This window comes from Coccinella septempunctata, chromosome 1, assembly GCF_907165205.1.
Source record: "Coccinella septempunctata chromosome 1, icCocSept1.1, whole genome shotgun sequence".
NCBI lineage: Eukaryota > Metazoa > Arthropoda > Insecta > Coleoptera > Coccinellidae > Coccinella > Coccinella septempunctata.
Genome location: NC_058189.1, coordinates 3579292 through 3590659, shown reverse-complemented (window position 1 = coordinate 3590659; position 11368 = coordinate 3579292). Strand labels below are relative to the sequence as shown.

At 32.3% G+C, this 11368-nt stretch overlaps 3 protein-coding genes across 4 annotated transcripts; 1 reads left to right on the top strand and 2 right to left on the bottom strand.

Annotated features, from left to right (window-relative positions):
- Positions 1–21: 21 nt before the first annotated feature.
- Positions 22–3262, top strand: LOC123323034 (kinesin-like protein Nod). The gene is made up of 10 exons (XM_044911230.1): positions 22–463; positions 515–709; positions 782–935; positions 985–1150; positions 1202–1407; positions 1570–2080; positions 2135–2270; positions 2430–2806; positions 2880–3038; positions 3094–3262. The coding sequence occupies exons 1-10, from the start codon at positions 362–364 to the stop codon at positions 3197–3199; spliced, it is 2112 nt and encodes a 703-aa protein (XP_044767165.1). The 5' UTR covers positions 22–361; the 3' UTR covers positions 3200–3262.
- A 196-nt stretch (positions 3263–3458) lies between these two features.
- LOC123323035 (transmembrane protein 223) lies at positions 3459–4386 on the bottom strand. The gene is made up of 2 exons (XM_044911232.1): positions 3918–4386; positions 3459–3855 (listed from the first exon to the last, which is right to left on the bottom strand). Exons 1-2 carry the CDS (start codon positions 4273–4275, stop codon positions 3557–3559), a joined length of 657 nt encoding a protein of 218 aa, XP_044767167.1. The 5' UTR covers positions 4276–4386; the 3' UTR covers positions 3459–3556.
- An 812-nt stretch (positions 4387–5198) lies between these two features.
- On the bottom strand, positions 5199–10419 carry LOC123318638 (syntaxin-6). 2 transcript variants are annotated; one of them, XM_044905323.1, is made up of 7 exons: positions 10201–10419; positions 9972–10141; positions 9592–9686; positions 9480–9539; positions 9186–9418; positions 8727–8821; positions 5199–5473 (listed from the first exon to the last, which is right to left on the bottom strand). In XM_044905323.1, exons 1-7 carry the CDS (start codon positions 10233–10235, stop codon positions 5469–5471), a joined length of 693 nt encoding a protein of 230 aa, XP_044761258.1. In that variant the 5' UTR covers positions 10236–10419; the 3' UTR covers positions 5199–5468. The 2 variants fall into 2 exon arrangements, with proteins under 2 accessions (XP_044761258.1, XP_044761249.1); XM_044905314.1 differs by having other exon boundaries at positions 5199–8643; positions 10201–10418.
- Positions 10420–11368: the final 949 nt, after the last annotated feature.

Genomic DNA, 11368 nt, shown 5'->3' with positions numbered 1-11368 from the left:
GCCTCTAAAATCTAAAACTAAAAAGATTTGTCTAAAATTTATACAGAGAAATCAAATGCTAGTTGACAATCATTGAAATAATAAAAAATTGACGAGAAAATAAGAAAAAAATTAAAAAACAGTTCCTGAATATTTCATGAAAGGAAGTTGTTCCTTTATTGTTCCGTTGGACATAGATATTTGAAAATCTTAAATCATAGGTTATGTTTTCAGATAAGATAAAAACGGTTGGTGCGGTTAGCAGCAAACAAAAATTAAAAATTATCAAATACGCTTGAACTGAACAGGATTTCAATGATTTTGTAGTATTTCTTGATTCTAAATAATTTTAACTGCAGTCTGTGTTTCTGCCTTTTTCAAAATGAATTTAGATGACCATGTCAATGTTAGTGTAAGACTGAAACCTCCTCCAAGACGGAGGTCTTTTAAAAGTTCATTACAAGTTATCAGTAGTGATCCAGCAGTAAGGTTTTAAATATTCCTTTGGTCCTTATATTTATTCTTGAGTTTTCAGCTTTTATTAGCAACAGAGAGGCAACAGACATTTCATTTCGATAATATTTTTGAGGAAGATTCTAGTCAGGAAGAAATTTATGGAAAAATTGTCAAGCCCTTAGTGGGAAAAGTCAAAGATGGATATAATTGTACTATTTTTGCATATGGACAGACTGGAACAGGAAAGACGTACACTATGGGGACAAATTCATTGGTAATAGAAAACGGTTAAGCACACTGTACATACAGTTTTTGTGGAAACAAAATTGCAATATGTTATTTTTAGGAAAAGAATGATGGTATTATTCCTAGGGCTTTGGATGACTTTTTCTCTTATGATAATGGTGAAGTAGATGTTCATGTTTCTTTCATGGAGATATATAATGAGAGAGTTTATGATTTGCTCAAAAGCAATAATGAAACTCCACTGCCACTAAAAGGTATGTTTGTAAGATGTGTCTATATGTATTTATATCAGTTTAATTTTAGGTTTTAGAGTTGAGGGTTTGTCAAAACAAAAAGTATTCAATATTTATGAGGCAAAAAGTTTCCTCAAATTGGGTGGAAAAAAGAGACACACAGGTGAAACCAAACAAAATATGTTTAGTTCTAGATCTCATGCGATTTTCTCAATTGAATTCACAGTTGATCATGGGTAAGTTAAATAAAGATGTGATAGGATCCATAATTATTTGTAAGCTTATAGGAACAAACAAACTTGTGCAAAATTAAATTTAGTTGATTTGGCTGGTTCAGAAAGTGTAAAAAAAACTGGAACTCAAGGAAATTCATTTCAGGAGGGTATAAATATAAATAAGGGTTTACTTTGTATAGGACAAGTTATGACGGCACTCAGTAGTAATCTGTCTTACATTCCTTACAGACAATCAATCATAACAACTATACTACAAGGTACTTAGTGAAATATTATACATCTTCTAGTTTTTATAAAAAAAATTCTGATCTGATTTTTCGCAGAGCATAGCTAACTATGGTTTTTTAATTCCATATGCAACATTGGTTCAGAAATTTTGACTGACAATGGAAAATAACATGTTAAATAATACTTTTCAGATTCCCTGAATAGAAATAATTATATATCCCTGATAGCTTGTGTGAAGTGTGATATTGAAGATGCCAATGAATCCATCCAAGCACTAGAGTTTGCTCAAAGGGTTAAAAAGATGAAGAATAAACCAGAAGTCAATGAAATACTCATGAAATTCAAACTAGACAATCCCCTATTGGAAAGAAATGGCAGATCTTCATCAACTCCAATGAAAAGAGCTCCAGCAACACCGTTCAGGATCAATCAATTCAAGAAGCCGAAGTTACTGAGTACCTTGAACTGCCACGCGGAAATGAGTGGTGTATCTATAAACAATTCCAAATCAACAGTTTCCATGACATCAGCCTGTAATAGTGAAATGGGAACTAACTTCAGTCCAATTTTGAGGAAATATATGGGTGCGCTCGAAAACACCTTGATGGATAAGTTGGAAAATGTTATTCAAAACACTTTGAAAAGACCCACTAGACGGAGTGCCAGATTATCAGCTATTGCAGGAAAAGAGAATACTCCTAAGTATGTACAACAGAATTTTATTAATCTTGATCGTGATGATAAACAATATTTCAGATACTCTTGGAGAGAAATTCAACCGAAAGTCGCAAAATTAGTTCAAAAGGAAGTCATACAAATGACATCTAAAACGTTGAGAGCGACTAGCAGCCCTATAGATCACGAGGATATCGATCAGGCTAAAAAGATATTGGTAAGCAATTAGATAACTAGTATGTGTAAATTTCATCATATTATTTCTCACCTTGGATGAATATCTTACCATTCACGCTGTTATAACGTTATTAAATATTTACTCCACCTGCCACATAAAAATGTTAGGACTGAATGATGTATATTTGTCGTATTCTAGGTATTTGATGACCAAATTTCGATGCAAACTAGTGAAGTCTCTGAAAATGAACTTAATGAAAAAAAAGAATTGCAAAAATTAACACCATGCATTTCTCCTATTAATCATAACCAAACGAAGGATCCATTTGAAAACGATTTCATATTCAAGAAACCAGCTCTTCCAAATAAAACAAATGTAGAAAAAGAACAATTTAATTCATCAGAAACTACAAAAGTTGCACCAAGAAGAAGTACAAGAATTTCAATTAGATCTCAAAGAATACTGAATGAAACTAGGGAATTAAATGAATCCAATATTAAGAATAACAACAGAAATAGTAAACGCAAAAAACTTCCTAAATTTCCTGAAAATTGTGGTTGCGAGCATACAAAAATGTAAGTACATGAAAATGGGAATAAGAAAATTCCTGAGTCCTACAATTTAAGTTCATTGCTTATTATTTTTCAGCTCTGAACCTAAGAAAAAGGGTAAATCCAAGAACACTGAAAGTCCAAAGCAAATGAGAACAAGAGAAGTTCTCGATATACTTAATTCAGGAGATAAAAAGGATTTACAGAAATTGGCTACCATTGGTCCAAAGACTGCGGAGAGAATTTTATTGTTCAGGTATATTCAAAAATATATTCAGTTTAAAATTAAATTGATTATCTGTTTTTTGCAGACACATCAAAGGGAATTTTGCATCTGTTAAGGAACTGTCGGATATGCCTGGATGGTCCAAAACTTATTTTAATAATTTCATTGACCAAAATTTTTTGAACATATAATTTCATTTTATCATTATATTTTCTTTATATTCTGCCAAAGGACATTATAGCTGTACTGATTACAAATAAAAAAAATTTGGAAACTATAACAGAAGTTTGTTTTAACATGCACAATATATACTGGATGGTTTGTAGACACAATGTTATTTGACAATTTGGAGGCTTGAAAAAAGCCTTATACATATATCTCATTTTTACCAATATAATAATACTGTCCTGGAAAAAATTCTTCAATACGTCATAAAGAAAATAACTTAAAAATGTTTCAAGTTTCTATTAGAAAAGTATGTACAGAAGAGATGATACATTTTTTTTCATGTGGTGTTACAACGATGAAAGAAAATGATAAAATAAATACTAGGCGTTAAAATTGCGTCTAAGGCCCACTGTATAATCAAATAATCGAGGGTTTTTGAACTCGCCTCTCATGTCCAACAAATAATGAAACAAATATCCTTTAACTTTGATCGGAATGTAAGAGGGGGCAATGTGCCTTGAAGTAGTACAACTTGTATTTTCAAGACCTAGAGTCATCATACGATTTCGTCCAAACGGTGTATAAGTCACCAAAGTACACTTCTGTCCACCCTTATTTAAAATCAGAAATCTCACTGACCTCAGTGTATACATCCAGCTGACAACAAGGATACCATACCCTTAAAAAAACGGATTAAAAAGTATCAGTTCTGAAGGTTTATCTTATTGAATATGAACTAACCAATAAGGAAACTTGCGAACGTTATAGTATATCTGTATTTATTTTCGCCCAAATTGAATTTTTCCCACCACTTCTCAGCATTCTGTTTCACAGGAGCATCCCTAAGGGTTTCGTATGCAGTAAGGGAGAGATATGACCAAAAGCCAAATTGAACTATGGCAAACAGATTTAACGTTTTGAAGAATCTAGGATTGTCATATTTATAAAGAATAACATCTTTTATTACATTTGTATTAACTTCTGCTGAAGAAGAAATGAATTTGGTGTTGAAAGTTAGAACTTTTCTCCTAGGAATAATCTTATTCAAATTAGGAATACATATTGTCTTCAATTTGTGCAAAGAAAGAAAGCAATTCATTTTTGTCTCTGGCAGTTCTCTGTAATATTATAATGAATTTATTTTCTAATAAATTTTTTCGGAACTCGTAAATTTTGAGGTTATGGGTTATTCTGACTTGGGATAATTGAACTACAGGGCTTATGATTTATGCCATAGAGAATGTCTATGCTAAACCTAGATACAAATGTACCTACTTGTAATCAAAGATTATAGAGTTCTCTATAATCTTTGCTTGTAATAAAACCCCAAAGAATAACTTCCACTCCCACCCCAACCGGTGGTGGAAGGTGATTTCTCAGTCGCAGAGAGAGCTACTAGAATCGTTTTTTTTTGGTTTTTTCGAGGTTGGGATGGAAAAAATACCAATTATTTTTTTTCACGAGGGCCGCAGTCCCGAGCCACTGCCTAGGCGAACCACAAGGGTCGCAGGCCCGAGCAACGACCGAGGCGAACCACGAGGGCCGTAGGCCCGAGCCACAGCAGAGGCGTATCAGCCCCAAATTGTGAATCAGTAATAATGACAGACATTGCAGACAGACAGATATGCAGGTATTCTGCATATCGTTACCAAAGAGTAACCAAGTTGGTTACTCTTTGTCGTTACCATGGTTCTCCTGGTTTTCATCGTTGGCGTTCGGTGCATTGTCTACTAGCATAGCATTCAAGTACGCCATGTATAGCGACATGACAAAATAATTCACCCCTATTAATAATAATGTACATAATTTACTCTTTAACATTTGGGTGCGATAAAAACTCTTGCAATTTCTTTACCGCACGCATTTGCGTTTGGAAAAAGTTACTCTTGGGTTGAACAAGCACGCTTATAAAAAAGTAATATTATCCCAATGATATATGATAATAATATATGATAACGGAGAAAAAATATTAAAACATTCAAAGTAGGAAATCGTTGTACAGACAAGAAAAAAAATAACTCGAAATTTTTCGATCAATGTATTTCAAACAATTAAAAAATTGTAGCTACAATTTCACTAGACATATCTTTATAATAATATGCAACAACATAGACTCTTTATACATTATTATATTTTTGGTACATTCCTAATAGCTACCTACATATAGATACCATAAAAGGTAAATAAATCAGACAAACATTAGATTCCAAATATTCAAAACAAACCACTAGATTGCCATAATGAAAATAAATATCCTATCATGAAAGAAAACCAGTCCTTAACCATTACATTTCAGTCTGAAATAAGATGAGTTTATATAAAAAAGCATACATAATTTTAAGTGTTGAATATTCTCGGTGAACATGAAAGGAAAAATACAGACATATATCGGTAAATACCCGATTAGGTACTGGGCAATGAAGTTTCAAATATTGTTCCAAGAAATATTTTTAGCTTCCATAAATATCATTAAAAATTCACTGAGAAATAAAAAAGCCAATAAGCTCTGTTAGTAACAAAACCTTGTTGAATAGGGAGGCAAAAATAAATATAAGAAAAGGTTGTATCAATTACGAGCTAAACGATTCCTATCTGCATTTCCCTCAGAAATATTTTATTTTATCTATTACAGAAATTGTATATGAACAATTCCAACAAATTTATTTTCTACAAAATTGTTCACAGCCACTGTAACATTATTATACGAGATAGAAGATGGCCGATATTCAGGTGTCCTCAGGTGACTGAACAATTTGACATTCACAACCAAAAGAGTATCGTCTCCTGCCAGAGACATGGATTGAGCAATACCAGCATTAAATTGGCTATTTTATAGAAAGAGAGAAATGATCGTCGGGCCAATATCTGTCTCTTTTCTGTTGACACAGAGGAGAGTGCGGATCAATCAAAATTCTAGAAGGATAACTAGCAGGCCCGATGTTCAGTTTCTCTGTCACTTTTTTTGACCGTATTTCATGTACAGATAGAAAAGGAAGGCACACTCCATGTCTCTATGTCTATGTCGCCTGCGACATCACTAAATTGTCGAACGAAAACAGTAATTGATAGATTTCATTGGTCAATTTGCAGGCTCGCATGCGACAAAAAAATAAGTACCTATATATGTTCAAGGATAGAGAATATTGAATCAATTCATTAATCGATCGCCGAAAGTATCAAGTTTTGATCGATGAAATGTAAATTCCAAAATGTCTACCACCGAGGAAGAGAAGTTTAATAAAGAATTGATTCAGTTAGGCTCTTTTCACATCATCCGGTTTTTACCGTAGGGTTTTAACCTGATGTCCAGAGATACATCGATATGAATGGCACCTTCTACACGTTTTTAGAATCCGTTTCGTTACGAAAATCAAATAATATTCTCGGCGGCGCATACATGATACGTAGTAGCACTGCAGCTTTCAGACGATCGGGTATTTACCGTACGGTTCAGTCATAAACGTGCATTTTCACGGCGTATATTCATCATTTTCGTCACGTCTAGCGCGTTTTTTATTTCGAAATCATAGCAATGGATTAACAAATTGCGGAATTCGAGGAATTACATAAATGGCAACTTGGTCCTAAGTCCGTATTACTCAAACAAGTTAGAAGCCCTTTGAACAAGTTCATTTTACAACTGTTGTAAAAAAATTCGAATTTATTCAAGTATTCAAATAGAATTTTGAAAGTTTGCTGGATAATATCTTCCAATGTCTTAAAATAAACTTACGAGGAAATTTTCAAATGGAACAAAAAGAACGTTTCATTTTGAGGGGAGATTCTAACGAAAAAAATTGCGAAAATAAAATCAATTTACTATGCCTCAAATATTTCATTTTTTTAATTTTATTAAATACGTTCCTAGCCTTGATGTTCATTGAATTAAAGATTGAAACCGAAACATTTTCTGCATTATCAATTCAAATGGCTTGGTGCTACTAAATTATACTTTGTTGGTCAAAACCTTTGTATGCTAGGAAATAGGTCGTCATAGAGTGCAGCACATGTTTCACTTCAGTATCGAAAGTATTATACAGTATGCAAAGTGGTATATAGTCTACACTGATTAGGCAAATGAATCTCATTCTCTAATTATAAATTATCTGAAATTGCAACTTAAATGATTTTCGGAATGAGAAGTTCTTTATCTTTGAAATCATCACATGTTAGGCCAACAAATCTGAATAAAAATGTGAAACACTTCATGAGTTCTCTGCAGTTGAACTTAAATATTAATGTGACTAGTTTGAATTATATAGCATTGAAAAAAATCTATTGAGCAAAGAAATTGGTTGAAGAAAAAATATATTCTGATACCAAATTCATTAATATAACCCCTATAACACGGAAATATTCACTGTTTTTCGAATATTTTTTCTTCCAGTCTTTTGGAGAACAAAAAAGGGGATAAAAGGACGTATATTACGAATCAAAACAATTGAACTTGCCACCAAGCTGTCCTTAGGCATCAGCCAAGGCACATAGTTTTTCCTTATGGTGAGTTTATGCAGAGTTACTAAGATCTAATACGTAAAAAAGGGACCAATCCTAGTGGCAGTACCCTTAGTTTGCCATCTGACAAACAGATTGGTCCATTTCTTAGGTATTAGTTCTGAGTAACTTTGCTTGAACTCACCATTACAAAAAGCATTGTACCTGGTACATCATGACTTAATAAGATAATACCGCAAATTGAAAAAAACTCTGTTATTCCAAGAGGGACACCCTATATTTTATTATATATTTGGAATCCCCACAAAATTTTAACTATGCTAAAGACTAATTTTGTCTTTAGGTCGAATTTCAAACAAATGAAATAATATGAATTTTCCCGAATTTATTATTGAAATAATTTTCTTTAACCTAAATTCAGTATTCCGGAAGCAGGACACATTACTAATATGGATAACCTCTCGGCAATTAATTGCTTGTATTATAGAGGTTATACTGTATTCAGTTTTTCGCGAAAGTATTGGAAAAACACTGTCCCAATCTCTCTCAACTTTGAACATGCTGGGCTTTGTGAACAGGCTTATAGAAAAAAAAAGTTACATATGGATAAAAGGCTGGAGCTGACAACATTATTCATCTTATATTCAATTGCATTAACATCTTAGATTGTGTGGATTCGAAAAATATTAATATCAATAATAACAATTCTTACAGTTTGTGTCGCTGATTGACTTCCTAATTGATTTTTTTGTTACTTTTGGTTGTTCTGATCCCCAAGTTAAGATAAAAATCTATCAATATCCCACTCTACTAAAAATAATAAATAGTAATTACCAGACATTATAAAATTGCATCAACAACAAAGAATTCTATATATAACCTACAATAAAATAAAATATTGTACTAAGTCTCATAGTAAAAATGGCAAATTAAAATCACAGTATTATAAACAAAAGTATCACAATGAATAGAATAATAGATAAAACGATGATAGCAGTCCACTGGCGTCGATCTATAAAGAATCTCTTGTGGATTACAGCATTCTTGACCTCAACATATTTTATTTGGAGAAATTAATTTGATTTCAGTACTCACCAGTTGTCATATGAAGAACTTTAGCCATTCTCTTCATTGCTGAGTCCATTCTGGACTCAGTTGTATCCATTTCAGTCCCAAACTCATCCAGCATACTGAAAGCAATATTGGGTCTTAAGGCTTAAACAAAATTACTGAATATGTTATTTTTTTTTCATGCTGTTCATTGAGTATTTAGTTAATTATATGTATTTATTCAATAGAATTATAATACTAGTCAATAGTCAATCCATTTTCTAACTTCACTGAAACCTCAGTGGAAAAGGAAAAACAAATTTTCACTAGCCTTCACTTAGAATTACCTAAATTCAAAAAAAGTACTGGCAAAGAAATCAAAATTATTCTATTTAACAACAGTCTTATATTAATCTGAAACTAGTAATTTCAAATAAAAGTTTCTACACTAACTCATGATAGATAAGCAATTCATAATTCAAGTAAGAAGGTATGTATAAGTACCCTGCCTGTTCATCCAGTTCTATTCCAATATGCCTCGACATATTTTTGAGGGACCCCAAACTATCTCCAATTGCTTCTAGATGCTCTTCCTGTTGTCTAGTCAAGTACTGTTGTTGTGCAAAGGTATCTTTGATGAAATTTCTTTGAGGACTATCAGTGTCATTTTCCAATTTAGAATATTTAGTTGTCCCCCTAGTATTTGTGACCTTAACCTCACTTGTATCCAGCAAAGGCTAAAAAAAATTTACCAAGTTTATAATTTGTAAATCTACATCCAATGTAAATATTTCTCACCTGCCGGGCTGTATGATCACGGTCCCTTCCACGGTTCATATTTATTTTATCTCTCATCAGCTGAAATGTAAGAGTTTCATACTGTTATTTGATAAATGTAATGGAGACTTACTTTCACTTCTTCCCGGGTACTATCAATAAATTTTTTCCTCAGTGTTAGCTCCTTATTATCTATCTTAAACTTGGTTGGGTTCTTTTCAACTATATGTATGAAGTATTAAGGAAAACAAACTCTTGTTTTTCATGAAAGAGAAAATTATTGAAAATTTTTCTTATAACTATGACTATTAGTAATAACATTGGTATATGCATTAACTAATATCCTAAAAAGCATAAGCACCTGCGATCTTACAAAACAATATTTTTTCTTCCAGTGAATGATCTAACTAAATAAAATGCCGAAATGAGAAATCTCTTATGAATTTCATTTCAATTGATTCACTCGATTTAAGTATAGCATTAGGAAAATGACAAGTAAATAATAAAGGATATCAATTGTATCTTCCAAGTCTTCCAAATCCCATTCTATACTTCGGAGAGAGTTTTTAAGCTCAGTATTTATCCATTCAATTTCTTCTTTTGACACACAAATAGGATCTTCCTGAATCTCAATCCATCGGAGGTAAAGTCCTCGAGTTTTGTTCAAAGCTTTAAAAACCTCACTGAAAATTGTATTTCGCTCAAACTGCGTTTTTTCGATACAAATGATAATCCAACTTACTCTTTCACAACAAAAAATGGATCTTCCAAAGTCATATCCCCAAATTCTTTTATAGGATAAAGCGAATGCGTCTCACGCTCAATATTTACAATTATTAGCAGTCATTGATGACCATTTTCGATCAAAATAAATTATTAACAATCATTACAATACAAATAACAATCAAAATATACAATGTAAAAATAATAATCACAGAACACTAATCACGATCAGCTTTTGAGCTTTCATTTTTGACACCAACGTCACAAACATAGAATAATGTAAAAGCAATGCAAATAGGGATGCGGCATGTGGATATCGATATCGAGGTTTTCAGAAAATCGTACGGAGCGGAGGGTAGCCATGGAAAATCAATCATATTATTCCATAAAAGCAAAAAATCTTTTGTCAATAGATTCTAAAATTGTAAAATTCTAAAAGCTTCAGAAGGTTCAAGTTTCAGATATGCAACTTCAAAAACAAAAAAGTTATGAGAACTTTTCAAAATCGCCAAAATCTCATTTTCTTCTAATAACTACGGCTACGGAAATGTGTCATATATTTTCTTCTAGCTCTTATAGTTCTCGAAATACCCCTAGTGGCCCCAGTAGACAACGAATTTTGCCCAGACTGTAGACTCGTTTACTATTTTATAAAATCACTAGCTGACCCGGCAAACGTTGTTTTGCCATATAAATAATTTCCATGTTGTATCATAAAAAAATAGAAATTAAAAATTTTGTCTAAAAAATAAAATAAAAATTTAGGGGTGGACTACCCCTAACATTTAGGGGGATGAAAAATAGATGTTGGCCGATTCTCATAGATAGCTGACCCGGCAAACGTTGTTTTGCCATATAAATAATTTCCTAATGATTAAATTACTAAAATGGCTATTAAAAAATAAGGATTGATCGTAGAAGGGTGAAAATTGAGGATTGTATGTATTTTTGTATGTTGTATCATAAAAAAATAGAAATTAAAAATTTTGTCTAAAAAATACAAAAAAAAATTAGGGGTGGACTACCCCTAACATTTAGGGGGATGAAAAATAGATGTTGGCCGATTCTCATAGATAGCTGACCCGGCAAACGTTGTTTTGCCATATAAATAATTTCCTAATGATTAAATTACTAAAATGGCTATTAAAAAATAAGGGTTGATCGTAGAAGGGTGAAAATTGAGGATT